The sequence below is a fragment of the Megalops cyprinoides genome, chromosome 6 (genome assembly GCF_013368585.1).
Source record: "Megalops cyprinoides isolate fMegCyp1 chromosome 6, fMegCyp1.pri, whole genome shotgun sequence".
Classification (NCBI taxonomy): Eukaryota; Metazoa; Chordata; class Actinopteri; order Elopiformes; family Megalopidae; genus Megalops; species Megalops cyprinoides.
This window is the reverse complement of record NC_050588.1, coordinates 20607483-20634045: the sequence shown is the minus strand read 5'-3', so window position 1 is coordinate 20634045 and position 26563 is coordinate 20607483. Positions and strand designations below refer to the sequence as shown.

Below are 26563 nucleotides of genomic sequence, written 5' to 3'. Positions count from 1 at the left end.
GGGGCACAACAAATCAAGAGAAAAAAAAACAGTCTAGGGATGTTGTCCCTGCCCCCTCAAATGATTTCCTCAGTCCTGCCCCCTTTCCTCTTCATCCCATGATCCTCTTCTGTGGGGGCGGAGTCGAGGGTTGAGGATCCCTCTTTCAATGACATCGCTCTCTCTCCCTTTTTCTTCTTTTCCTTCCCATCCATCACTCTCTCTGACACAACATTATTAGCTTCACTCCCTTAGCAGCGCAGTGCATGTCTGTGTGTGTGTGTGTGTGCGTTGCAGGGAGCTGGTGGTTAAAGATGTAGAAAATGTCTGACAGAACCTTGTGGTTCAGAGGGGACTGGAAGGATTAGGAATCCATGATTGCTTTCTTGTGTTTTATTTACACGTTTTTAGCTTCTTTTTCGTTAACGCTCTTCATATAAAAAGAAAAAAAAACAAAACTGTAACAGTGCAAGAAAACGGAGGAGGCTACGAGTCACTTAGTCAAGTAAACAAAACTGGAAAGATCACTGACGTCTCTCTTCAAATTTTTTTCCTCTACACACAAAAAAACAAACCAAAAAAAAAAAAAAACACTGGTAAACACCAACAGAAAAAAACGGAGAGAACTAGCAGAACACCGTTCTGTCCCTTTTGGTCGGCAGGGCAGGGAACGTCTCCCTTTCGCCCCGCACCCAACCCGCGCCCCCCCACGCCCCGCCCCTGCGGGCAGAGGAGCGGCGCGAGACATGCATGCGGAACGCAGGCAGAGCTCTCGCTCCGTGTCAGTCAGTCAGAGATGGGGGTGGCGCAGCCTAGTCTGCGCTGTGCTCTTCCAGCTGGGAGATGATGGTGATGAGGTTCTGCAGGCCGAAGATGTAGCCGCTATCCTGGCCCTCGTGCACCACGCTGTCCTCGCCGTAGTGCCGGCAGGTGGTGTGGGCAAAGTCGATCATGCGCACGTCCACCACGGGGCTGCCCTCCCCCCTGGGGGCACGGCTGACCACGCCCACGGTGCTGCTCCCGCCGCCGGCCGCCGCCCCGCCACAGGGGAACCCGTACGCGCCCCCCTCCTCCTCCTCCTCATCCTCCTCCTCCTCTTCCTCCTCCTCCTCCTCCTCAGACAGCTCGTCCTCCTCGCCCTCCTCGCCGCCGTGGTGGCGCGGGCGCCGGCCCCGCAGCGGCTCGCCGTCGTAGATGATGAGCAGCGAGCTGGAGTAGAAGCGGTACGACTCGCAGGCCTCCAGCGCCGCCTGCATCTCGCGCAGACGCCGCAGCACCGGCGACAGCAGCTCCCGCCGCAGCCGCCGCCCGTCGTGGAAGAACTGGAAGAGCGCCTCCTTGAAGCCCGGCAGCGTCAGCTTGCGCCCATGGTACTTGTTCATGAACATGAGCTTCCCAGAGTCGGACTGATACACCTGCGTGAACCACGGCGGATTACATTATATTACAATACATTACATTACGTGCATTTAGCAGACACTCTTACCCAGAGTGACTTCCAGCACAAGAGAACATACATGTATAAACTCAAATTAAATGAACAACAGTGTCAGACCAGGCTAACAACACTCCCAGTATGTGTGAGCATAACACTATTCAAGCCTGACCCTAAGTTAACTTGTGCAACCCGACTAGACAAGGGAAGCCAAGTATACTACCAGACAACGGTGGGCGGCAGTTTAACATAGTGGCTAAGGAGCAAGCCTTGTAACTGAAAGGTTGCTGGCTCGATTTCCCACTGGGGTACTGCTGCTGCACTTTTGGGCAAGGTACTTAACCCACAATTGCCTTAGTAGATATCCAGCCATATAAATGGATAACAGGTAAAAACCTGTAATTGATGTAAATCACTCTGGATAAGAGCATCTGCTAAATGCCAACAATAATAACAACTGACACCTGCTGAGTCCCATTTCACACTCTACACCCCTGCTGATCCCATTAGCAACTGTCACCCCAACCTCCTCCTCAAAAGGACCCCCCCCCCCCCACCCCCATGCCCATCATGCAGAACAAAGCCCGGAATATGTGCGCTGTCATTTCTCCGGCGCCTGCCGGCCGGCTGCGTCTCCGCTCACCTGCATGCCGCACAGCCGCACCCCGATGGAGGCCGATGTGCTCTGCTGGCACTTGCGGATCTGTGTGGCCTTCTTCTCCTCGGTGGCGTCGTCCCCGTGCTGCCGGGTGCCCATCTTCAGGTCCAGCACGCAGGGCACCGTGTGCCGCCACGTCAGGTTCTCCAGCAGGATGAATTCTGGGAAGGGGGGCGGGTCAAGGAACGCAACTACAGACGGGGCTTCCCCCACCTCAGCGCCTCTTTAATGCAGGAACTTGCTCCATCACTCTGCACACTCAGCTGAAGGTGTGCAAGCACAGTTTAAACATTGGAACTTTAATGGTACTTGTGTTTTTTTTTCCAGCGCAAAGAAGCTCAGAAGTTTAATGGTGCCATGAAGCTCTGGCCCCGGTTTAATAAATAACAAGAAAAAATGTAATTATAAGTACAATTATAAACACTCTTTTATGCTGCTCTCAGTGACACAGTCCTATCTTGGAAGGGCACTGCTAGTTTGCATTTGTGGCATGATGTACATAAGCTTTACTGGTTTGCATGAGGAGGAACAAAGCACTGGTTTTGCTCATGGAAATTGCTTATTTTGAATGCCAGACGAATGTCGGGCACGATCAAAATGTCACAATAAAAAGTTTAGTTAGGAGCATTATCCAGTGTGCAAGCCCTACTCCTTCCCCTTGTAGAGACAAAGTGCTTGCCTTGTTTGTGAAAGATCAATACACTAGTTTGCACTGGAAAGGGCATTACACTGGATCACCAAGGGAAAGACTGTACTGGTTTCAGAAGGTGAAGAACACTGCAGTGGAAAAGGATACTGTACTGGTTGCGGTGTTTAGCGTTCTCTTTCATCCTCTGCAGGTGCTGCTGGTGGCACTTGAGGCTCCAGGGGTTGTGCTTGACCTGGGGCACTGCATTGCTCTTCTCCAGGTTGTAGTATAGCACCTCGGCCTTTTGCAGCCAGTCCAGCTCCTCCTCGCGGTTGTGACTGCCGGGCAGGGGAGAGAGCAGACGGTCAACGGTGGCACAAACACAACTGAGAGTGTGCTCGTACTATGGTTGTGTTTCTTGCCGAGCGTGGAAAGTGTCGCCTGAAGAGCAGTGTGTTAGCACCTCTGGGGGCCTAAGCTCCCCTGGAGGGTAGTCACTCTGAAAAACGCCCTGGTCATGGCTCCTGCCTGCCCATGTTGTAAGCTATGAAAGCCAAGGCCCCATATGGTCCAAAGGGTTGCAGTGCTCTAGTTTGGCTGCCTTGGGGCAAGCACAACTGGAGTGTTTAAACTCTGCCAACATACCCCCTGCCCCCATTTTGGGTCATAACCCCCATGTCGCTCTGGCCATGTTTCTGAGACACTACACAACTCTCTTACACAACTCTCTTGCTCGGGTTAACCCAATATTGCAATGTCACTGAGTATCAGTAGGCATTTGTCTCAGTATATCTCAATCAGTTTGGATAAGTCTAAGTGTATCAGGGTGTCTCAGTATCAGTGTGTAATCAGTGCATATAGGTCCTATCTCAGTCTCAGCACTGTTTAATCCACCCCTGCCTCCTCACCTCTTGATCTTGTCCTCCTTGCGTGCGTGCCTGCTCCTGTCCTTGCCGTAGTTGTCGTTGTCCAGCAGCAGGGCGGACGGCTTCTTGTTGCCCCACTTCAGCATCTTGTTCTTGGGCTCGCTGTCGGCAGTGGGGTCCACGTTCTCCAGGTCAGCCGGCTCGCTGTGCAGGGGGTAGGCGATGAGGCACAGGTTCCCCTCCTCGTCCTCCTCGAAGCTGACCGACACCACGCCTGCGAGAGCGGGAGAGGAGAGGGAAAAGGGGCGGGTGAGGGGGAGAGGACAGGAGGCAAAACACAGCCATGAGCCTCTGCACCACAAGTCAACGCAAACTTGCTTCTTACACAGAATGAAAAGATTGATAAGGTGCTCAGACTCCCCAGCCAAAAATTAAAGATGAGCTGGGAACTCTTTAGTCAAATCTTACCCCCGTCTCTTTGTCTTAAAAAGGGACAGATTTCTCCAGCCTGTTAAACTTACACTGCTCTCTGCCAGGGCATCTCTTAACCTGATAGAGATCAAAGACTGGGACAAATCCACAACAGACTTACATGGGGATGATGACACACAGCATATGAGACAGGGAAAGTGGGGGAGAAAGGGCAGGGTGGGGGACACACATATTTGTTGGTGTGTATGTGTCAGTGTGCATTTTTTATGGGCGCACACACCTCTCCTAATGCATCAAGCAGACAAAGACACCCCCCTCCCGAAAAAAAAACACAGGAGGCTTCAGTGGCTTCAGTTCAACCCCATCTCTTTATTGCAATGAACAACAGCTGGTTCATTACAGAAAAGTGCTGAACACTCAACAGATTATCTTAGAAATGTACAGCTAAGATATTGCTGCTGGAGTGACAGAACAAACAAGTAAAAAAAATGAAACCACCGTGAACTCCTTTCAAAACAATCAGCTCTATTAAAGACAAGCTGTTGTACAGATTGACAGAGACATCCTCCACAACACACAACAAAAGGTTGATTGCACACAAACATGCCTCACTTAAAACCCGCTCCAAACCCAGAACACAGGCATTTCAAATCTCTCAAATTAAAAAAAATATGAATACATCGTTATTGTTAACATGTGAAATGAAATGCATCTGGGAGCCCTGTTAGTGTTGTGTGCTCTCTTATTCTACAGTTCATTATGAAAGCAGGAATTTTCTTCATCAACAGGGTGCAAATTGCAAGGAACTCAGGACGGACAGTCTCTGTTTAAAGTCTCTTCAGAGGCAGGAGAAATGAGCTCACGGTTTATTTCAGTCTGTGTTGTACTTACCCCAACGCCCCCCACCCCCCAATCCCAGTCTAAACCATTCAACACACAGGTAACACCCTGCAGGTAGGGCATGGGCGGGTGGGGAAGGGTGGGGGGTGTGGGATTACAGGGGGACTAAAAGAGTGATAAGCGCAGTTGCAGCTAGGAGATTGGAGAGACAGAGAGAGAGAGAGAGAGACTAGCAGGAAAAAAAAACAACAGCGAAACTCAAACTGTCTAATACAGGCACTCCCCGTGTGCAGGGGAAAAAAAGAGGACTTGTAGTCACACACCTTGTCTAGCAACAAGGAGAGCATTTCCTTTCCACATTAGGTAGAGAACACTCTTTAGGAAAGGGGAGAGCACATCTTTCATCCACCCCGGAAAACAAAAACACAACTGAATATTTACTTTTAATGGAACTGAAAGTGAAAAATAAAAAACAAGAAGTGCACAAGCTCAGCTTCCTCACTGATAAAGAAAGACAAGAGAAACACAGCTTCAATATTGACGACAGATGATCAGAAACACAGTTCATTCAAGTTGGTTTTAAGACTCGGCAGTTGACTGTCTTGCGCAGTTCCTGCCTTTGCCAGTGATGTCGTCACCTTGCAGAGTTAACCCTCTTCTGGCTGGACCATTAGCTGATACAGCACCCCCAGGGGAAAACAAAATCAGCTGAATGTTTGTTTTCACTGCATGAGTCTAGACTGAGAGGGCATGCAAAACCTGTTTCTGCTTCACCAATGGCTTCCTCATTCTCTGCATCCCTGTCTGTGTCACTGCTCCGGTCCCTGTGTTCTTTTTTTAACCCTGCCACAATCGGTTGCCAAGCTGCGGCTTCCTGTCTGCTCCGCTGTGGGTCGCAGAGTGACTCGAGTGAGGTTAGAGCACCGTGCGTGTACGTGTGTGTGCAAGCCACTGTTCCTCCCCGAGCTCGTCAAACCTGTCCGCCCGAATGCCACTCATACTCACAGAGTCCACTGGGCTACGGATGCACTGCACGGCACGGCGCATCGTGGAATCCGCTTTCCGATCATGACGTTTTCAGAAAGAAAAATGAAAGAAAAAAAAAAAGCATTTCCCACCTGTCCATACAACTTACCTGCCCTCCTACTCAAGGAGACCCTGGGTGCGCGGACGGGGTGGAGGGGATCTCTCCACGCTACAGCGCGCTCTAGCGGGAGGGTCATTAGCCCTAACGCGGTACCCCGGGCTGCTTGCATCGCCGGCCTAGACGAGAAGCTTGCCCCCTTCCGAAGACCGTCACGTCAGCCGACATTGCCCCGAACGCCGCGGCCACGCAAAAAAACAATGACGCACACACACCTGCGCCCACAGTATATCCACACATCCCTCACCATAACCCACCACAGACTACGTCAGTATAAATATGGTAAGAGAGAGAGAGAGGGAGGGGGAGAGGGAGAGAGAGAGACACTGGGCACTAGCAGCAGCACAAACACACACAGCTTCACAGGCTTGATGAAGGTGCACTGCAGGGACTCTGGCGGAGGAAGGGAGGGAGGGCTGGGGGGCCTTACCTCTGTACTGCGGGGTGAACTTCCTCATCTCAGCCGGAAGGCTCTTGTAGAACTGGTGCTCCCGGGGGATGAGGGGCTTGCAGATGGTCTGCTCCCCGAAGCGGAGCACGCACGAGTGACCCCCCACCTGGTGCACAAAGGGCTCAAGCAGGACCCCCTTGCTGGAATAGCTCTGCTGCTCTGCCTGCATGGCTTCTAACGCGGGACTCATCCTCGACGAGCATTAGACTCCTGGCTGGGGGACCGTGGTGGTGTCAGGATCCAGCTGGAGGTATCGGAGAAAGAGCAGCTCACTCTCTCTCACTCTCTCCCTCGTTCTTTGAGGGCACTGATATTCCCCGCAGATGACTACTGCAGGAAAAAAAAAAAACAAAGGAGAGAGGAAGGAGGAAGAGAGAGAGAAAAAAAAGATCTGCTCAGCGTTCCAAATCCTTTTTCATGGATAGAAATTAGCCTGATGTCTATCCTCCCCTTGTCCAGAAAGGACAGGATGTTCGGTCTTTGTTTTTATGGTTAAAAAGGCCACAGAGCAACACAAAAAAGCACGATCTGTGCTGTGACTGTGGCTAGAGAGCGACTGAGGCTATGTCCCTCTCTCTCGCCGAAACTGAATGTGACGCTCTGAGCTCGCTGTGGATGGGAAAAATATCACAACAAGACACATAGCCCCTCCCCTTGTCCTAATCTCAGCCAATCGCGGGTAGCTGGCTGTTGTTGGGTGGCAGCTTCAGAGAAGGGAGCAGTCAAACAAAGACAGAGAGCGAGAGCGAGAGAGAGCGAGGGGGGGTGGGGGAGGGGAGAGGGAAAAAGAAGAACAAAAACAGAAAGGAAGAAAGAGACAGAGAGAGAGAGGGGAAGAAAAACTAATGGTTTTCCTTCTCTACTGTGAAAGTCCTGTCAGAAAGAGGAATGCCAGCTCCAGATCCAGACAGGCTGGGGGAGAAACAGGGGGAAAAAGGTAGGGTGGAGTAGTGTTGAACCATTACAGCAGCTCTGAATTTAAATTTAGAACCTAAGATGAGGGCCAGTTGAAGTGCTCCAGTAAGGATGCACTCACCCAAGGACATGTAGTCACAATAATATCTTGATGTAGGGCTTCTCTCCTTTGTGACCCAGTCATCACACACAACCTCATCCCTATGAATGAATGTACTCCGTGATCCAAACACACAGAGGGGCCCCAACTCTCACACACACAAATACACACACACACACACACACACACACACACACACACACACAGAGCTGAAAGATCAGGACAGCACCAGGGGAGACAGAGTGGGGTTAATCGGGTTATAGAGAAACAGATAGAGAAACATCAGAGTGGAGGGGAGATGGTTTAGAGCAGAGGGGCTCTGCTGTAGCCGTTCAGTCTCTGAAGCACTGGGGGATCAGCCTCACAGCACAGGCCACTTAATCCCAACGCTCCACTTCTTAACACAGATTAAAACAGGGGGTAAGAGAAAAACAACTGAACAGGCCCTGCTCAGTGGAGACCTCTAGTGGTCATAAGTGGTTACTGTGGGAGCTGCACCCTCAGTAATTCAGCCGGTCGGTCAGTCAGTTAAAAAGCCTGCGAGTGGAAATAGGCTTGCTTCTTCCAGTGGGCAAAAACATTTGTCTTCAGGGCTAGGAGAAGAGCTGCTGAGGAGTGGGGTAAAGATGTGGGTGTTTGATCGCTTGATGTTAGATGTTCCCTAAGATCACTGGCAGGAAGCCATGCACTAATCACTATAATCCAGCCTGCTGGAAATCACAAGGGAAAATGGGCCATGCAAAAATAGAATTAGACTCCCACAGTGAAGTGCACTGGGCCACAGTGCAGTAGAGCCACCTGGGTCCCCCACAGTGTGCAGAAACATCAGTGTCTCGTATACTGATTGGAAATGACTGACACACATAACCCATAGACTGGACAGATCAGCGCCTCTTATTCTCATCAATAATGACTGACACACATAACCCATGGAGTAGACAGACCAGTGTCTCTCATTCGGATTGGTAATGACTGACACACATAAACCATAGCCTACAGACAGATCAGTGTCTCTCATTCTGATTGGTAATGACTGACGCAGATATGAGACGATACACTAAGCTCACGATATTACCTGAGTGATGAAGATTACAAGACAATATTATCATGAAACAATATCATATTATAAGTATACTGATAAGTAAACAGAAACATAACACGACTGAATAAGTTTTTTTTCTTTCTTTAAACATCAAACCCCTAGTCACGCCAATATTCATTCTATAGCAGAAGTAGGACTGCCATATGGCTTTTATAAAAACAGATCCAGCTGAACTCTCCTTTGCTACATGGAGTAAGAAGAGTCCAAAATAAATAAGTCGTATTGCTTTGAAGATGCCGTACGTAAAGGTGCTGTTCGGTCTGCGTGCTGCTTATGTTTGCATCCAACATGTCATTACTACTAGAAATCTGAACAAAAAGGTTGCAGGATTGAGTCTTAGGGGAGATGGTGGCACTGTGCAGAGGACCACCTGAAGTGGCTCAGTGATCATCCAGCCATATCAAAGGGTAAAGTGAAAGGGTCTGTGTTGCCATGGATAGGGGCATTTGTCTATTTAGCAAATAACGTCATGTATTTCTGATCTGCTGGACTGGTCTCAGAAAATGTATTTGCCCTCAGAAACCCCTGCCTCTATATGTTTTATAGTCACATACTGCTGACCTCTGGTACCCTGTAAATATTTGAACATGCAGACATCATTTGATACACAGTCCATATCTAACCGGATCAGAACACTGACTGCCAGCTCTGTGGAAACAGTAAATACGAAAGACCTCATTCTGCCAAGAGCAAATTAAGCGCACAGTCCCTGAGTGGCCGATTGGTTAATTGCTTTGCACGTCTGACCGTGCTTAAACCCGGGTGGAAATCCTCGGCGGCCAGACCGTGACCAAACGGGGTCACGGCGTGTGCTCTGCAGAGTGATATTTAGGCGTGCCGCGCAGTGCATTTGCGGAGAAGCCCCTGTGCTAAACGAGCAGATGCTGTGTGCGCTCAGAGGGCAAAGCGTTCCGTACGCCCCGAGCCCCAGCCACTCTGAACCCATCCCAAATATTATATTATCCGCTTCTTGGCCCTGCTCATGGTAGGCTATTTTTATTCCAGTGGTCCCATGTCTGTTAGCACGGGTCTTTAATGGCAACTCCTGCTCCCCACCGCCACAAAGCCCTCCCATTCTGATCTGCCCTTTATCTCCTCACACCACTGCAGCCACTCCATGGAGACTCACAGCCCTGCTACAGGGCTCTTACTGAACACAGCTGTGACACACTGCAGCGACTCCGTGGAGACTCACAGCCCTGCTACAGGGCTCTTACTGAACACAGCTGTGACACACTGTAGCCACTCCATGGAGACTCACAGCCCTGCTGCAGAGCTCTTACTGAACACAGCTGTGACACACTGCAGCGACTCCGTGGAGACTCACAGCCCTGCTACAAGGCTCTTACTGAACACAGCTGTGACACACTGCAGCGACTCCGTGGAGACTCACAGCCCTGCTACAGGGCTCTTACTGAACACAGCTGTGACACACTGCAGCGACTCCGTGGAGACTCACAGCCCTGTTACAGGGCTCTTACTGAACACAGCTGTGACACACTGCAGCGACTCCGTGGAGACTCACAGCCCTGCTACAGGGCTCTTACTGAACACAGCTGTGACACACTGCAGCGACTCCGTGGAGACTCACAGCCCTGCTACAGGGCTCTTACTGAACACAGCTGTGACACACTGCAGCCACTCCGTGGAGACTCACAGCCCTGCTACAGGGCTCTTACTGAACACAGCTGTGACACACTGCAGCCACTCCGTGGAGACTCACAGCCCTGCTACAGGGCTCTTACTGAACACAGCTGCTCCTTTCATGCTGCCATTCACACACTGCCTGGTCTGGCCTCCCTGGCTTTTCTGCTGTTACCGCTACACATCAGCAGCCCTGCAGGCTGTCCTCGTTACCACACAGGAGCTTCGCTGTCATCGGCAAACGGCACACCGGCAGCGCCCGACCTCCCTCCTGTCACAGAGCGGTGAAGGAGCGGGAGCGAGGCCCGCTGTGGCGCTGAGAGGACGGCGGGGTGAAAAGGTGACGCTTGAGGAGGTGGTGATGCGAGGGCACAGCAGGGCTCCTAATAAATCAGGTGAGAAATGACCTGAACCGGATCCGACCTTGAAAGGAATCGCCTCTCACTGACGGGCCAAGAGAGAACGTTAGAGTGGGACATCCTGCCATTTCTTCCAGAGCTGAGTAGCGCCCTACCCCAGACTCCCTCTCCAATACAATCCCTGTCCCTGGAAGCTGTCGCCTTTTGACAGTGACTGTGGCTGACCACACAGTGACTCAGTAAGAGTATGAAATGGCTGTCGCTTACTTGCAGAATGCACAATATTCGTTCAGGAGCCAAGATTACCACAAAAAAAACTGACGATAAACTGGGCTTTATTTTGGCCTACTGTCCTTGAACAACATGGACATTGTTCGTGCCACTGACTTTGCCCTTTGTGTGCGGTATTTGGACAGACACCAGCAGCTGGGAGCTTGGCGGGTCTGCGGGAGTCGCGTGACGGCGGAGACCACAGGGTTACTGGAGATCGTTGGTACGGTGAGTCTCCCCGCCGACGCCCGCTGGGCTGCAGCCACGGGGCGAGACTCGGGCGACTCTCGGGCGGCGGGGTGGGTCTGCATGTGAGTGCGGGAATGCGAGGGGGTGGAGGGCAGGCGAAATGAAAGCGTGGTAAATATGGAGGTGCTCATAGTGTCAAGGAGATACACAGAAGCTAGGAGGGCCCTGTGAAGGTGGGCTGAAGGACGGTCCCTCTATCCAGGCGTCCACAGCGGAAAATAGCTCATCTCATCACCTGGCTACAGACCAGGCAGGAACAGACCCCGACAAATCCAACAGGCATCAAACCTGGATAAAAATATGCCCTGCCCCTAGGCTGGCCACACATGCACATTCTAATAATACATTGATCGGTCTATGGTGTACACACACAAGCACAAGCACAAGCGCACGCACACCTTGTGCACAGACTTGTGTAACAGGAAACACCCACATGTACACTTCCTCTCGTACTCTTTAGTACATCACTTCCGCTGCGTGGATTACGGGCAGGAAAAGGCTCATAAACACACGCACAGCTTCCATCATGCAGACACACCCGTGTGTTAGGAAACCAACCCACCAAATTACACACAAGCCCTCTGTCAAACAGATTTATACAGACAGATGGCCACACATTCACACGGGCACAAGCATGCATGAGTGCAATCCCACAGCTGCACTTCCACGTATGCACGCGCGGTCCACTGAAACACTGCGCAGCGTGTGGCGAGAAGCCCTGCCAGACACAGCAGAGGTGCAGCAGCACAGGAGATGTTAAATACTGCCTGTCCCTCTCGGTGACAGGGTGGAACATAGTGTGTGTGTGTGTGTGTGTGTGTGTGTGTTGGGGGTGGGGGGGGGGTGTACAGCTCTGACCCACTTTGTAAAGTCCAGCTCTGTGTGCCTGTGTCAGTGCATTTCTTACAGCTTTGTCCATCACAGCAAAGTGAGCCAAGAGAGCGGGGGAGAGGGGGGAGAGGGGGTGTTAAGGGCTCTACAGCCAAGGAGGTAGTGGTGTTGAGTGGCTCACTGGACCCCTCCTCACCCTCACACCTCTACAGCAGATCCCACACTCACCCAAAGCATGCCAATGATTCCTCTCCAACACCCCCGGCATCCTCCCCATGCCTGCCCTATAAATACCCCCCCCCGGCTGCCCCCCTTCCACCGGCGAGAGATGTCGTTCCACACGTTCCTCAGCCGCTGTGCCGAGCCCAGAGTCAGAAGCTCCCCAAAAACAGACCTTGTGCACCCAAACCCCGTGGTCATCGTACGTTCTTCCAGTCCAACCCCAGGGACAGGGATGAAAGGTCCCCTCCTCCTTATACCTCACCCTAGCTTCCTGTTTCCCACCTTACAAATGCCCCCCCCCACCCTTGCACCACATCCTGCTGCTGTCAGCCTGGGTGTCAGTTACGGATTTGGGGGGGCTGTCTGCTCCAGCCCTAAGGAGGCTGCCAACTGCCCACAGTTCTCCAGAGCCAGGACAAGGGGGCTGACCGCACTCCCCCCAAACCACTGATCCATTCATTCAGGCGTATCTCAGCTCAGGTGGAGTGGAGACAAGTGCTAGGCCTCCAGTGGGAGCATCTCCCTCTCTATCCACCCACAGTAATAAAGTAATAAAAGCTTCATGAAAACAAATCATAGCCAAGACCCAGGTCCACAGCACCTCACACCACAGCTTCCACTGCAGTGAAAATCCCGCTTTGCCATGTTGTAGAGCTATTCTTTCACACGTTAGAGAGCTATTCTTTACCACACTACATGGCTATTGTGTGCCAAATTACAGAGCTATTCTTTACCACATTTACGGGCTAATATGCCCGATATTATAGAGCTATTCTTCACCACATTACAAGGCTATACTTTACCATGTTATACAGTTATTCTTTACATTACAGGGTTACTGTGTACCATGTTATAGAGAGAACACACACAATGTTGCCAAACTCCCTCACAGTAACACTACAATATCACTGCATAATTACACTCCCCACACCCACCCACTCACTCAAACTTTGAGCAACTCCTCATCAGAAAACATTCCACTGCACGTGCGTGAGATTTATCATTATTTTGTAGGCGCTTCAGACATACAAAGAGGCCACTGGCACAAGTTAATACACCCACACACTGCTACTGCAATCGTTCTAACAGAAAAACAGGTCCTTTCTCTGTTTCAATCTCTCAATCGCTCTGTCTGGACATTTTGTACAGGAGATTGGCTGCATTCCTGTACCACAGCTGAGGACGGGCACAGCGAGTGCCAACCTGCACTCAAGGGTTAAAGGTTACTGGCACGCAAACCCACTCTTAAGTTTGGGTACCAGGAAAGAGGTAAACAGCATGTGTCTATTTCCCCCATGTAGCCCAACTCTTGGCTAAATAAAAACCCAGCCAGACAAAGGATTCCCCAGCCTGAGCCAAGGTTTCGTTCAATCTCCCCCTATATAAATAATCGGGGAGGGAGGCAGTGCGCCTCTAAGCCCTCTCAGCCAAAAGTGCCCCTGCGCTTCTGTCTGAAAGAGCCTTACACAACTTATACCATCTCGGTGGCACACAGGAGAGACAGTTAAAGGATCAGAGTGTTCGAAGGCAGCGAGGACCACCATGTTTACATGACTGCAAACACACACACACACACGCACCCACACACACACACACACACACACACACACAGGAGTGTGCTTAAAATGGTACGGCATCCTACAGCTGAGCATAGGAGTGAAGAAGAATGGAGTGCAGACAGAACGAAAGTGCAGGAGGGCATGGTGTTTACGATCACCACTGGGGTTATGACCAGTGCAGTGTCACTGTTAAGTGCTTGAGAGTGCTGTGTTGATGACAGCACTGGAGAAAGTGGTAATAATAATGAGAATGCTGGAGAGAGGTGTTGATCTTGACAGTGTTGAAAAGAGTGATGTTGACCAGTGTTAGAGAGAAGATGAGTGCTAGGGAGAGTGTGGTGTTAATAATGAGTGCTGGGGAGTGTGGTGTTGCAGAGGAGTGTTGGACAGTGTGGTGTTGAAGAGGAGTGTTGGACAGTGTGGTGTTGAAGAGGAGTGTTGGACAGTGTGGTGTTGCAGAGGAGTGTTGGACAGTGTGGTGTTGAAGAGGAGTGTTGGACAGTGTGGTGTTGAAGAGGAGTGTTGGACAGTGTGGTGTTGAAGAGGAGTGTTGGACAGTGTGGTGTTGAAGAGGAGTGTTGGACAGTGTGGTGTTGCAGAGGAGTGTTGGACAGTGTGTTGTTAAAAAGGAGTGTTGGACAGTGTGGTGTTGAAGAGAAGATTACACAGTGGTATCGATTCCCTCGATGAAAGAGGCAATGAAGGAGTGGATTAGCCATGGTGCCTGCGGTGTCCCTGATGTTGGCAGGGCGCTTGACCTCGCAGGCTGATTGAGTTTCCCTCCCCGCGACACGTTCCAACAGACATGGCGCGCCCCAATGGAGTGACTCTCTGGCCCCCTAATGAGGGAAGGTCACCTCCTGCAGCAGCGGGGTCAGCCAGACCTGTGGGGTGGGGGTCAGGGGAGACACCTGTCCCACACACGCTGCAGTTATTCACACCTCCCTTTCTCCCAGCACTGACTGTCTGCTGGAGCTCAGCCAATCAGGAGATGGAGATGCGTGTGTATGGAGCAGGCTCAAGCCTACATTCCACAGCGTGGGGTGTGGATTCCTCACAACCGGGTCCTTCTCCTTCATCTGCACTGCTGCAGCAACCTCGAGAAGCGGTCGCGGTCGATGCGGTCAGATGCGAGCCTGCAGCGGGGCGAGCCGCAGCTGCCGATGACTGGCGTGTTCACAGAAACAGCGGTTGTGGTCGCGGCACTTCCTCTGTCATTACACTGACCAGTCAGCCTGTCATTACACAGATACCGACACTGTCATCCAGCACTGACTGCAGCAGCAATGAGACCGGGCTTTACTGCGTTACCTTGCCTGTCTGGTCAGCCAGGCTTGGGCTCAGATCACATTTCCAGCTCAAAGGGTAGGTGAAAGCCACCCGGTCATCTGGGCTCTTGCCCACCATCAGGTTGGCCCATTCGTCAAAGTCAGAGTTACTACTTCTATCTACTGTTGGTTGTTTGTGATGGTGGTGTGTGCTTTTCTCCCTTGCCTGCTAGACAGGATAAAACCGATACAGTACATTACAAAACAGAACAATGTTACTTCATTTTGTTGAAATTTTCATTCCACTGTCAACATGAATTGTTCTTTTCTCAATTTAAGCACTTTAATGAAGGTGCAAATGCCATGTATTCTGTTCTTTATAACATAGTTGAAATTCTGGACATTTTTGCAATGAAAAGGGAAAATGAGGTTTTTAAAACTGATAAAACAGAAATCAAGAAAACAGACTAAAGATAACTGAAAATAATAAAATGGATGTAATTTGGCCCTACTTATCTTGTCAAGTCTTTTTTTAGAACAGGTATCAGGAGAGGCAACACAATTATACAGTTTGAGACAATTCCACCCACACCAGTATTGCTACCAGGAAAGACTGACACAGTTCAGCATGCAAAACAGGTAATAGAAAACTATCAGAAATGCCAGCACAGTTTGGCAGCCTGGTCCGGCTTCCAGCTCCACAGCGGAAAATGGGTATCCGTGTCTAGCAGCTTTGACCAGAAGTAGCGGGGATAAGAGTAAGCAGGGGAGAGAGGGGAAGGGGTGGGAATTTTCATTATAGTTACAGGGTTTACATTTTTGATCTGTGCTCTGATGAAAATAAAAGGACGTTTGCATATAAAGGTTCGCGGGCAGGTCACGAGCAGGCAATGCGCGATCCTGAAGGGCATACAAGGCAAAACACACACCCCCACAGCAACACAACACGCACCAGTGACCCACTAAAGCAGCACTCCAGCAGCTGTGCGATCCTGCTGTGTCTGGATCCAGCATTTCAGTCCTTTACCTCAACGGTCCTGATAAACCTGACAAGTGATTTTCACTGTGTTAACAAAGGTCACATGCCACTACATTACATTATTGTCATTTAGCAGATGCTTTTATCTAGAGTGGCTTACATAGGTTACAATTTTTTCCATTTATAAAGTTTGATATTTACTGAGGCAACTGTGGTTTAAGTACCTTGCCCAAGGGTACAACAGCCGTGCCCCATCAGGAATCGAACCAGCAACCTTTTTTGGTTACCAGTCCTGCTCCTTACCACTACACCCCAATACTGCCCATGAAATTTGACGCCGTTTTCTTTATCACCACCACTATCAGCTATCAAATTTCCCCCTGCTTTGCCACTGCCCAGCTTGGTCTGATTTCTGCCTGCCATTTGTTGAGTTCTTCCTTACTAGACCTGATCCCCATTCGGCCATTCAGACACAGAAATCCATTCAACTCATAGATCTGCCCTGAAGTAGAGTAGAGTAGAGCTATGCGATTCTGCTTCAGACACACAGTATGATGATCACAGCCATCGCACACTGCCGAACAGTTTTGCTCTGGGGGCCACGCCACTCAGCCAGCCGTTGCCAGGGCACGACCCTCGGAACAGACCGACCCGCCTTCACAACAATGAAGCCGGTAAGTGCGAAAGCGAAGAAATGCAGGCATCGCGCCACGGCGACGCCGCTGGGATGGTCTGTCTGGCCCCGCCCACCCGGACTCCACCTTGCTTTTCCCCGAGGTGGAGGGAATGCGGGGAATGTCGAGGGCTGCCGTTTGATTAGAGCAGGCCTCTTTCCTGTTGACTCAACACACACCCCGCGCCCCTGCCCTCGAACAGAACGCGTGGCGGTCGCGTTCCTGGGATTTCCCTCACTGCTGAACGGAACTGCCTGCCCTCGTCAGCGGCACGTGCAACGAGCACCACTCTGAGCTGGATGCAAACCTATACAGAAGCCATACATGGTGTAAAAACAGATGTCAATCACGCTGGTATGCAGAATGTTAAATCCTGTTTCCGTTGGCCTATATATGCTCACACAAGATCAATGACGCCCCCCTCAGGGGCTTGTCCATCACCCTGGAATGGGAACCCAATCTTTTTCAACTCAATACGAAGTGCGAGGTCTGGGAGGGAGATGGGGTGCACGGGGTTTGGTTTCTGACCGAATGCAAACCCTGCTGCACTTCACACTATGAAGCTCAGAACTGACCCGAAGGTTAGGCAACCCACTCTCATTTATATGTAAATATTATCACTTGGCAGACTCACAGAGCAACCTTCGAAAATGGAAGGGTGCTGTCACCGAAGGGTCACCGATGGGAACGCAGAAGCCTAGCACAGCAGCTGCAGCAACAGAGAACTAACAACTGGTTCAAAGTGGAGACACTTTGTCCTGAAATAAACCGGTTGTGGTGGAATTCAGTGAAACTAGAGGTGGAATAACAAGATTTCAAATGAGCATTAAGTCAAATAAGTCCAGAGGAGGGGCTAATTTTGGCATTACCCCAGAGGGTAAATAAGGTTACTTGTTGCATCTTAAATAATGTGCGCAGACAACAGCATCTGCTGAACTGAATGCCCTTCTACACGCAGTGATTTCTTTCAAAGCGATGGTCTCAGCAAAGATGGTATGCCCTGTTCAGTCATTTAGTAGCAATGCAAAGACAGAGATGGAGTCCAGAGCAGAGAACACTGTCTAGCTGAACTGAAACCCATAATGCATTTCACCAACCTGTCTTTGAACCCACTCGAAAATCACTATGGAGCCAGGCTGAAGGCAAAGCAAGCCCACTTCAGATTGGGCTGCAAATCGAGTATCCAGTCTCAGCACTTCACACCGGCATATGGCGCAGTTCTCAATATCGAGCTGTTGTCAGTTCTGCAGTGTGAATAGATAGGACTGAATCAGGCTCTCGTTCAGGTGCAGACACAGTTAATTTAAGTCCATAAGTCTAACAGTGGATGAGGAAAAGACACGGTGAAAATGGAGAATTTCACTAGTGCAAGTTTCACTGACAGACTGAGGAATCTTGCTTTTTTTGCTAAACATTCCTCCCCCCGATACTGGCAATAGCAGACACCAGCGAAGCAGAATTTGCATTTTGAGACAGAGGCACACAGTCTTACTGACAATCACACTTAGGCATCACAGTAATCTCTGGCTCTGGAACCCAAGCCTGGCTTTTAATGTTTTACATGGAAATGTGATCACGCACAGGGAGCTGCAAAAGACCTGCTGTCTCACCTTAGATACATTATAAATAGAGTGGAAGAGGACACACACACACGCACACAAAATCATAGTGCAGTAACATGCTCTGTGTGTGTGTGTGTGTGTGTGTGTGTGTGTGTGTGTGTGTGTTGTCAGTATGAGCAGTGGGCAGCAGTGCAGTGCATTTTGGCTCCTCTGCATGTGACTGAAGCTGCACGTGTTTCTGCTGCAAGGGCCCCCTCTGCAGACCTCCATGCTAAATCCACATCCCCACCTCCCACTCCGCACATCTGCACCTTCTCTCTGTTCTTTCTCTCCCTCCTTCTCTGTCTCCTCTCTCTTTCCTACCCTTCCCCCCTTTCCGCCCTCCCTCATTCCATCCCTCTGGACTGCCTCCTCTGATTCCACTCTCTGTAGTGAAAGAGAGGCTCCTGTCACCAGGGAAAAACCTGACCACCCCGTTTCCATTATCTGCCTCAACACACATTTCGGCGTCAATAATAAAAAGTCACATCTGTAACACTCATCTCATTACTCATCTCATCAGATCTGCAAATCAAGCCTGACAATTCAGTTTCCCTCTGTCTCCCTTCATCTGTCCTCTGCCAACACCTCCCTCCGTCACACTCCTCCTCCTCTCACCCTGTCATCTCTGCCCTCTTCCCCCCTCTCCTTCCATCTCTCCTTTCTCTCTCCCCCTCCGGTGCTCTCTCTCTCTCCGTCTCCCTGTCTGAAGAAGCCAGCGGAATTTTCCGATCAGAGGTCAGTGGTTGTTCACAGTGGCGGGGAGCCAGGCCGGTGTGAGGTGACTAACCCTGACGCAGAGGACGGCGCACCTGAGCTCCGGGGCCGGGTGAAAAGTGGTGAGAGGCTGCAGCAGCAGGGCTCTGCAGTGGAAAAACACAGGCGCCGATCAGCAGAACCTCACCACACAGAGCATCCCGCTGCCGGGGCGTGGGCAAGCGGACTGCCGCAGCGAGACACTCGCGCTCAGTCACTGACGCACAAAAGGGCAGCACGCACAGACGTGCACCGAGGACAGGACGGCACAGCTGTTTGGTTCAAGGGTACTCAGTACATCCACTAGGATTTGCATGCAAAAAGGCACGGTCCAAATCAATTTACATTTAAAGGCCGTGCCCAGGAAGCTGAGGGCAGTGCACTGAACACTGAACAAGTGGGCTGCTACATTGTGTATGTGTGTGTTCTGAGCTGTAGGCTGGCATGCCGTGAGATGGTGAAGGTACATTAGTATAGTGTGTGTGTGTGTGTGTGTGTGTGTGTGTGTGTGTGTGTGTGTGCGCGCATGTGTTCTGGGTAAGGTGGTGTATATAGGGTATATTAGTAGTAGGGCTACAGTGCTGCATCTACGTGTTTCACTGTCACACTGCCTATATGTTCTGATCTCTCTCTCTCTCTCACACACACACACACACACACACACACACACACAGAATCAAAGTGCAGAAGTCAACTCAACATGTAGCCAGGTGTAAACCCACTGAAACCCTCCACTGGACTTGAATTACCACTGTCTGTACATTGAGCGACTGACACTCCCTAGAGCGCTGTAAGGCAAACCTCAGGTTGCACACACAGGCAAACGGAGTGCAGACACGGCCATATAAGAACATGCTGTATTTGGGGATGGCAATGAAAGTGAGTCATAGAGCAGAGCCCTGCCATTCTCCTCTGTCCTCCTCACCAACAATCCCTGAGAGTGGAAACAGGACCCCGAAGCTCCTGGGTCCCATTGGCTTTTACAAAGTACATGCTGTCCAACCAGCCAACGCTGGCCTGAACCAGCCATGTGATCTTGGTAGGGAGCAATGGAATGAGATAGCTGGGTAAAGAATGACAAAGCATCTATTCTCCAGCAACATTTACTGAGTCTGTTCTGGAGTGGTCAGGGCTCAGGGTCTCACAACCCCCCTCCCCCCACCCGGCTCCCCTCTGTCACCCCTAAACTGTCAGAGATAGGTAAACACCCCAACAAAACTCTGCCACAGTTGTAACCGCACCCCTTGCCATCCTTCCACTTTCATTTATGGCGATGGGATGCCATAAATATCAGTTAGTTTGTCTCCATTTCACAGTTACATAACGTAGGGCTCGCTGCCCCAAAAAAGCAGAGCCCCAGAGAGAGAGAGAGAGGAGAGAGCAAAAGAGAGAGAGAGGAGAGAGCAAAAGAGAGAGAGAGAGAGAGAGGAGGGAAGGAAGGAGGAAGAGACAGGGGGATAAGGAGAGGAGGAAAAGAAGGAAAGTGAATCAGGATGAGGAGGAGAGGAAGAGGGAGGGGCTGTGAGAGAATAGAGATGATGAGTGAGGTGGGGGGACTGTGGCTGGTGTGGACAGAAGGTCTGGGGTCACCACCAATAAAAGCACACCGTGGGCTGGCCCCACCCTCCTTCATGTGAGAGCAAGTTAGCCTCTTCCCTGCTGACCCGAGTCACTGCTCCTTCCAGCACCAGGCTGTGACCTCCAGCTGGGGCCACACAAACATACCAAGCTCTTTACCAACCTCTTCCAACACTACAGAGCTCAGTCAAAAAGACAAATACAGCTGTGATGGCTGACTTGGCTGAAGACGGGGGCGGGGGAGTACTCAGACATTCATCCAATGAATAGCAACCTTATGGTCCAATACCCAAACAATTCAATACATGGTCATGTCCGTACAACTTACTCAAACTCTTCACATCAAACCAAAAGACGAAAAGACGAGCAACAGCAGTATCTGCAACGTAAGGCACACTTGTGCTTTTGCTCCCTGTGTGCATATATGTTGTTGGTGTCTGATGCCTTCCTGCCCCCAAAAATGACACAGTGGCAAAGCACATTCTCAGACAGAGTGCTGGCTACAAACAAGAACAGTGTGTTCCTGTCCACGCACTGGGGAACATCCCAACCAAAAAGGGATGAAATGCATTCATCTTTAGAAAAAGACAACAAAAGAGAATAATCTGCAAATGTTCTGAAAATGTATCTGCAGGATGCTGAATACAATGTGCTGCAGGGAACTTAAAGTGTAGCCTTGAATAGAGGAAACTAAAAAGAATGGTCCCAGAATCAAGCATTTCAATACACACCAGCAGTGGCCATAGGCAGAGTATTATGCCAGAGAATGACTTGGGCTGCTGGAAGTGAATGTGGTGTTTAAATATAAACACAGGGCACCTACCAACATAAATGGCTCAGGTTTAAGAGTGTGCAGAGTTTCACCAGAACACCACAGAGGTCGTTCTCTTTGTGACTCCCCTGCAAACCCCCATACTGGTCAGACCAGAGTCTCAGCTGGTTCCAAGATGGATTGATAATAAATATAGTATTAAAGAGATGAACACACAAAAGAACACTCTGTATTCTTAATACTCCTTCTCCAGACCCTCACCTCACTATGCACATATCCTTCTCTCAAGAATATCGGTGAAAAGAATAGCTGAAACTCTCACTCTCCTCTCACTGCCTTTGCATTAGGGTCTAGAAATCTACATTTCAGAACACTGCGATTCCTTCTGATAATCTGGATCAGAGAGCTGACTGCACATGCCTGCAATGTACCCCTACTCCATTACTATCTCTTACACAGTAATCCCTCTGCCTGTTTATCTCACCCCCATGTGGACCCCCGCTCCCACCCTACTAAGTCCCAATAATCCTCATCAGGAAGGAACATGGACAAGCACAATCAGAGCTGTAACTTCAGGAGATCTCAGATTAAGAGGCGATGACTGACCCATAGCAGGACTGGGCTTATAAACAGATGAATAAAATACCGGGCAGCTTAGGTGGAGGAGAGTTATCCGATCTACACCAGAGCACTCAGAGATTATTGAACTGTTCACCACATTTGAGATAGCTGTAGATACTGCAGCACAGTTGCTTTGTTCCGTATTTATATCTATTAATTTGTTTATTATTCAAACAAACTGCAGCAATCCTACTGAATTTCAGTACAGGTCATCAGAATGTGCACTGAACAGAGGGGCAGCGTCTGGCCCTTTGCCCTCTTCACCCTCTGCAGAGCAATAAACAGCCCAGGTGTACTCCCCCCCAGGCCAGCTGGTGGCCCCTACAGAAGTCCTCACAGTTTTGGGCTGGAATCATGGGGGCTGCAGTGCGACGGCAGGGTACATGACCCAGTTAGAAGATGATGTAACCCTCGCTCGGGACCTCAAGAGTCATCAGCCATCTGCCACGAGTCCAGTTTCTGATGAATTCCCATACCCCTCTTGAATGGGGGTGGGGTGGGGTTGGGTGCTAAACGTAGCAGTCCCCGCAGCGTGTGATGACATTCCAGTCATCCCTAAGAACACACGCACGCAGAGGCATACGCACGAGCGTGCAAGCAAACCTTCACACTCATAAAATGTGCCTTTATTTTGTTGCTTTTTCTGGCTTTTGTGTTCTGATAATGGCAGAAAGGAATGCTTCTGTTCTCTGTCATTATGACTCTTCTTTGGAATCCACTACGAAATGTTCAATGGCTCTGGCTTCCCACGAAGGACTGAGAATGACATCGGCCTGCATTGGCATGCCCTTTACATGAATTCACACTATCTGAAGCTCAATCCCAAACTAGTTTGTGTGTCAGACTATGTGTGTATGAGGGAGGAGAAACACTACTGAGCATGTGCAGGACTCATTGTCCTATTGGTCCCCACAGGCTCCTCTCCAAACATATCAATGTTACAGCAGTGACCAGGGTCATCTGTAGTGGTGGAAGCACATTCCAGAATAACTGCCATGCCAAGAGGCCAAGGGGTTAACTGCACATGGGGGCTTCCTGTTCATGGCCAGATACCTTGGGTCTTACATAAGAGGTGTAAGAGGGGAGTAATCCATCATAACCCTTTGAAATCAAACCACTATGAAGCCTGACCCTTTCACTGAACTTTTCAAACCGCTTCAGGCGAAAGTCAGCAAGCCTCTCTCACAAGCACATTAACACATTAGCACATTAACACACTCTCTGTCTCGAGTTTTAATCTTTATGCAAAAATAACAGATGAAGACCATTGTACGAGACATCTCTCTCACCTCTGAAGTTACTAAAGAGTACATGCGAGGTCAGCATCCCTTATGACAGCATCTCTGTCATCTGGCAACAGTGGCGGAACAAACAGGCTTCATTTCACCGAGGCTAGGGGGCTAGGTCAGCCAGGGTTTATTCATCTTATCGCAAACCAGCACCCCCCATTGGTCAGTGGAGTGCAGTCTGCCTGTACAAAACTGCACATGAAATGTCTTCCACTGACTCAAGTCTGTGCAGGCTCAACTTTGACTCAGCATGGACTGCTATGCAAAAGAAGTGGTAACATCACATGTTTCCAAGGAGAGAACATGCGTGTATGCGTTTCCTGGATTGATACCGAAGAGCTACAGCTATGAATGTGGCTTGTGACCACAACTGGGCATTCCAAACTGGGAGAGAAACTAAAACAGCAAAAAAGAGCTGCATCAACAACTGTCACCCCACTCCACCATAATGTGCCTTCCAGCAAACACATCCTCTCCCAACCCACTCGTCCTGTAACCCAGACAAAACAGGATTACCTCACATCATTTGCTTTACCAAATATCCATCACGAGAACATTAAAACTGAACCAATCAACTCTTTTTGAATAAACATCTGTGACTCTTTTTGAACTAACAACTGAGGGACAGTCAATAAGCCACTACCTGCCTGCAGGGTAGAAGGACGAAACCAATTATATTACATGCAAGATAGATCCTCATCAAATCACTCAAATGGATATTCGCCATAGCAAATCAGGCTACCTACCTTGTGGCCCTCCACACAGGCCTTGCACACAAAACCACCTGGCCAAAAGCCCAACTCCCTCATGGCCAGTTCACAAGGGTCCACAGCATATTCAATATGGACGTACTCAATGATGTCCTGCGCTTCAGCACCCAGCTGGGTGATGCACCTTCAAGTCTCAAGTCACTCACCCTACGTGATGCTGCCTATGAATTATGTACATGCAGGTTTGTGCTGGGGAGGGCCCAGGGCACACTTTGAAACCAAAGACCAGCCATGGCCTCTGTGGCAAGAACCATGCACCACTGAAAGGCCTCTCACATTTCATTTCTCACACACACACACACACACACACACACACACACACACACACACACACACACACACACACACACACACACAGAGACAGGAGTGGATAAACTGGCAGCCCAGGCAAGTGCACCCCTCTAGCACTCTAACTCACGTGTTTCAGACACAACGCATCTCTCTCTCTCTCTCCAATTGCAGGGTCATCGGTGTCAGAGAACTGGCAAACAAACAGCACTGCCAAAATATCAATATCAATTACTGTTTGTTTCATGTGTTTAGACAGTAGAGAGAGAGTGGGAGATTGGAGAGCGGCCGTCAATCCACCATGCTTCTCTAATGACACTAAAATAGATATCTGTACTGAAACCACTTAATTTGTTTTAATGACAAGAAACATGAGCCACTTTGTAACTCTTTCACTGTTTCTTCACTAACATCCTGCTATCTAACCCTAATGCATTCCCCAGAAGTAAGTGTTGTATAGAGAATGCTTGTACAGTTCTTTAATTTATATATAAGGGTCTATAGTCACTGCTCTATTGATCTATTTAGTTTACTTAAATGCATTTTAGTATGTCAGTCCTTCATGTCAATGAAATTTGCCAACAATTTTGCATACAGTCCCCAAACGCTCTGCTAATCTGTTAATATAATTTACACTTTGTATGCCAGGCTATTGTGGGCTTTACTGAGTAGAGTATTGATTTATAACAATTATAACAATTTCTATCAGTTCTCCTAACAAGCTGTAAGGATGACATCAGCTTTGCAGTGCATTTTGGGGACTGAAGGCAGACAGGAACAAAGTGAGTCGATTCATACTTGTTTTCAACTCAAACTAAACGGAAAACAAGTATTTAAGACAAAATACGTACATAATTGACTTGAAAAGGCCAACCTGATTCACTGGGACCATGTAGGGCTTTAAACTTAAATGGAGTCTAAAATCAAGTGCCCGTTCTTAAATGGAGTCTAAAATCAAGTGCCCGTTCATCGATCAGGCATTAGAATTAGACAATAGCAAATGTCACACGCTGACGTCAAGCTTTAGATAACATTGCGGTGAAAGGAAGTGGGGATTGCCGCATTGTGATTCCGCTTTATTGTTTATTGTTTGACTTGCATGTCGTTAGCTACTTACCCGTATGGCATCAAGGGACGTCATGTTAGCTAATTCTTTAGTCAAGTTACCCTTTCAAGCGCCTCGTGGTTTGTAAAAATCGACGTTCACACAGGCACGAATGGTAACTATAGGCAGCATCCCCTACGTCTCTTTTCCCTGGTTAACCAATTAGAGAGCCACCTACGTTACCTAACCAAACTACACTTGAGAACGACATTACACTAATTTACGTTATACTAGTTATGTATACCGATATCAGGCATACTGACAATCTAAAGGGCAAATGTATTTCAGAATGAATTGTCAAGTCGGAGTAAATGGCAAAAGGCCAATTACATTAGTCTAGCATAAGACATCTGAGAAATTTAGCGCATTAGTAAATTACTGTGAGGTGAGACGTTCACCTTTTTGAGTGACGTTGCAATAGCCGTGAGAATTATGTTTGACGGTCATTTGCTTGCTAGCTAGCGAATAAGAAAGCTCTCAGGAATAGCGTATAACCACCCTTATTAACAAGGTGAACTAGCCAGCCTACCTAACGTTACGTAAAATGTAACTACAGATAGACCTAATTTGCCTATCCAGCTTCCTCTCCAGCTATCAGTTTAGCCGCAATATGGTAAAGACGCGTTAATGAGCAAACAGAGCTACCCACTGTTGCAGTCGTAATTCGTCACATTGCCGGAAACACCGCATCCACCAATCCAAATACATTAAAATAACAACAGAAAAGCGTCGTTTCAACTCTTCATGCGCTCATGAAGCAAAAGTAACAGCTGTTACTCATAAAACAGCGTATATCACTCACCTTACAACGTCTTGGGTTCTCGCAGCTTATTTGAACCTTTTCTAACGACGGACTTCTCCCCGTTGAGGCCAGCTGTCACTCAAGGAACCTAAAATGGCGGACAGCAGAATGAAAAAAGCCTCGTTCTGTCATTGGCCAACAAAACCGTGGGAGTCCATCCCAGATTGGGTGACAACGAACCGCCATTAGAACGCGCTCGTTGCCATAGCAGCAAGTCGCCTCATGTAATGTATTGCAAGAGTGAGCCATGTTTCTGAGGGGAAATTAAACAGGCTGGGTAACTCATCAGCTGGAAACTCTGTTAGCTAGCTAGGCACGTTTTCATCCTCCCTTTATAAAATAATACTAGGACAGTGTGTTTCTTCAAGTGACCCAA

At 49.4% G+C, this 26563-nt stretch overlaps 1 protein-coding gene across 2 annotated transcripts; it reads right to left on the bottom strand.

The window, feature by feature from the left end:
- Positions 1 to 210: 210 nt before the first annotated feature.
- On the bottom strand, positions 211 to 26276 carry LOC118778811 (inositol hexakisphosphate kinase 2-like). 2 transcript variants are annotated; one of them, XM_036530548.1, is made up of 6 exons: positions 26188 to 26276; positions 6413 to 6763; positions 3609 to 3840; positions 2869 to 3038; positions 2058 to 2233; positions 211 to 1394 (listed from the first exon to the last, which is right to left on the bottom strand). In XM_036530548.1, the coding sequence occupies exons 2-6, from the start codon at positions 6621 to 6623 to the stop codon at positions 792 to 794; spliced, it is 1392 nt and encodes a 463-aa protein (XP_036386441.1). In that variant the 5' UTR covers positions 6624 to 6763; positions 26188 to 26276; the 3' UTR covers positions 211 to 791. The 2 variants fall into 2 exon arrangements, with proteins under 2 accessions (XP_036386441.1, XP_036386442.1); XM_036530549.1 differs by lacking the exon at positions 26188 to 26276 and having other exon boundaries at positions 6413 to 7018.
- Positions 26277 to 26563: the final 287 nt, after the last annotated feature.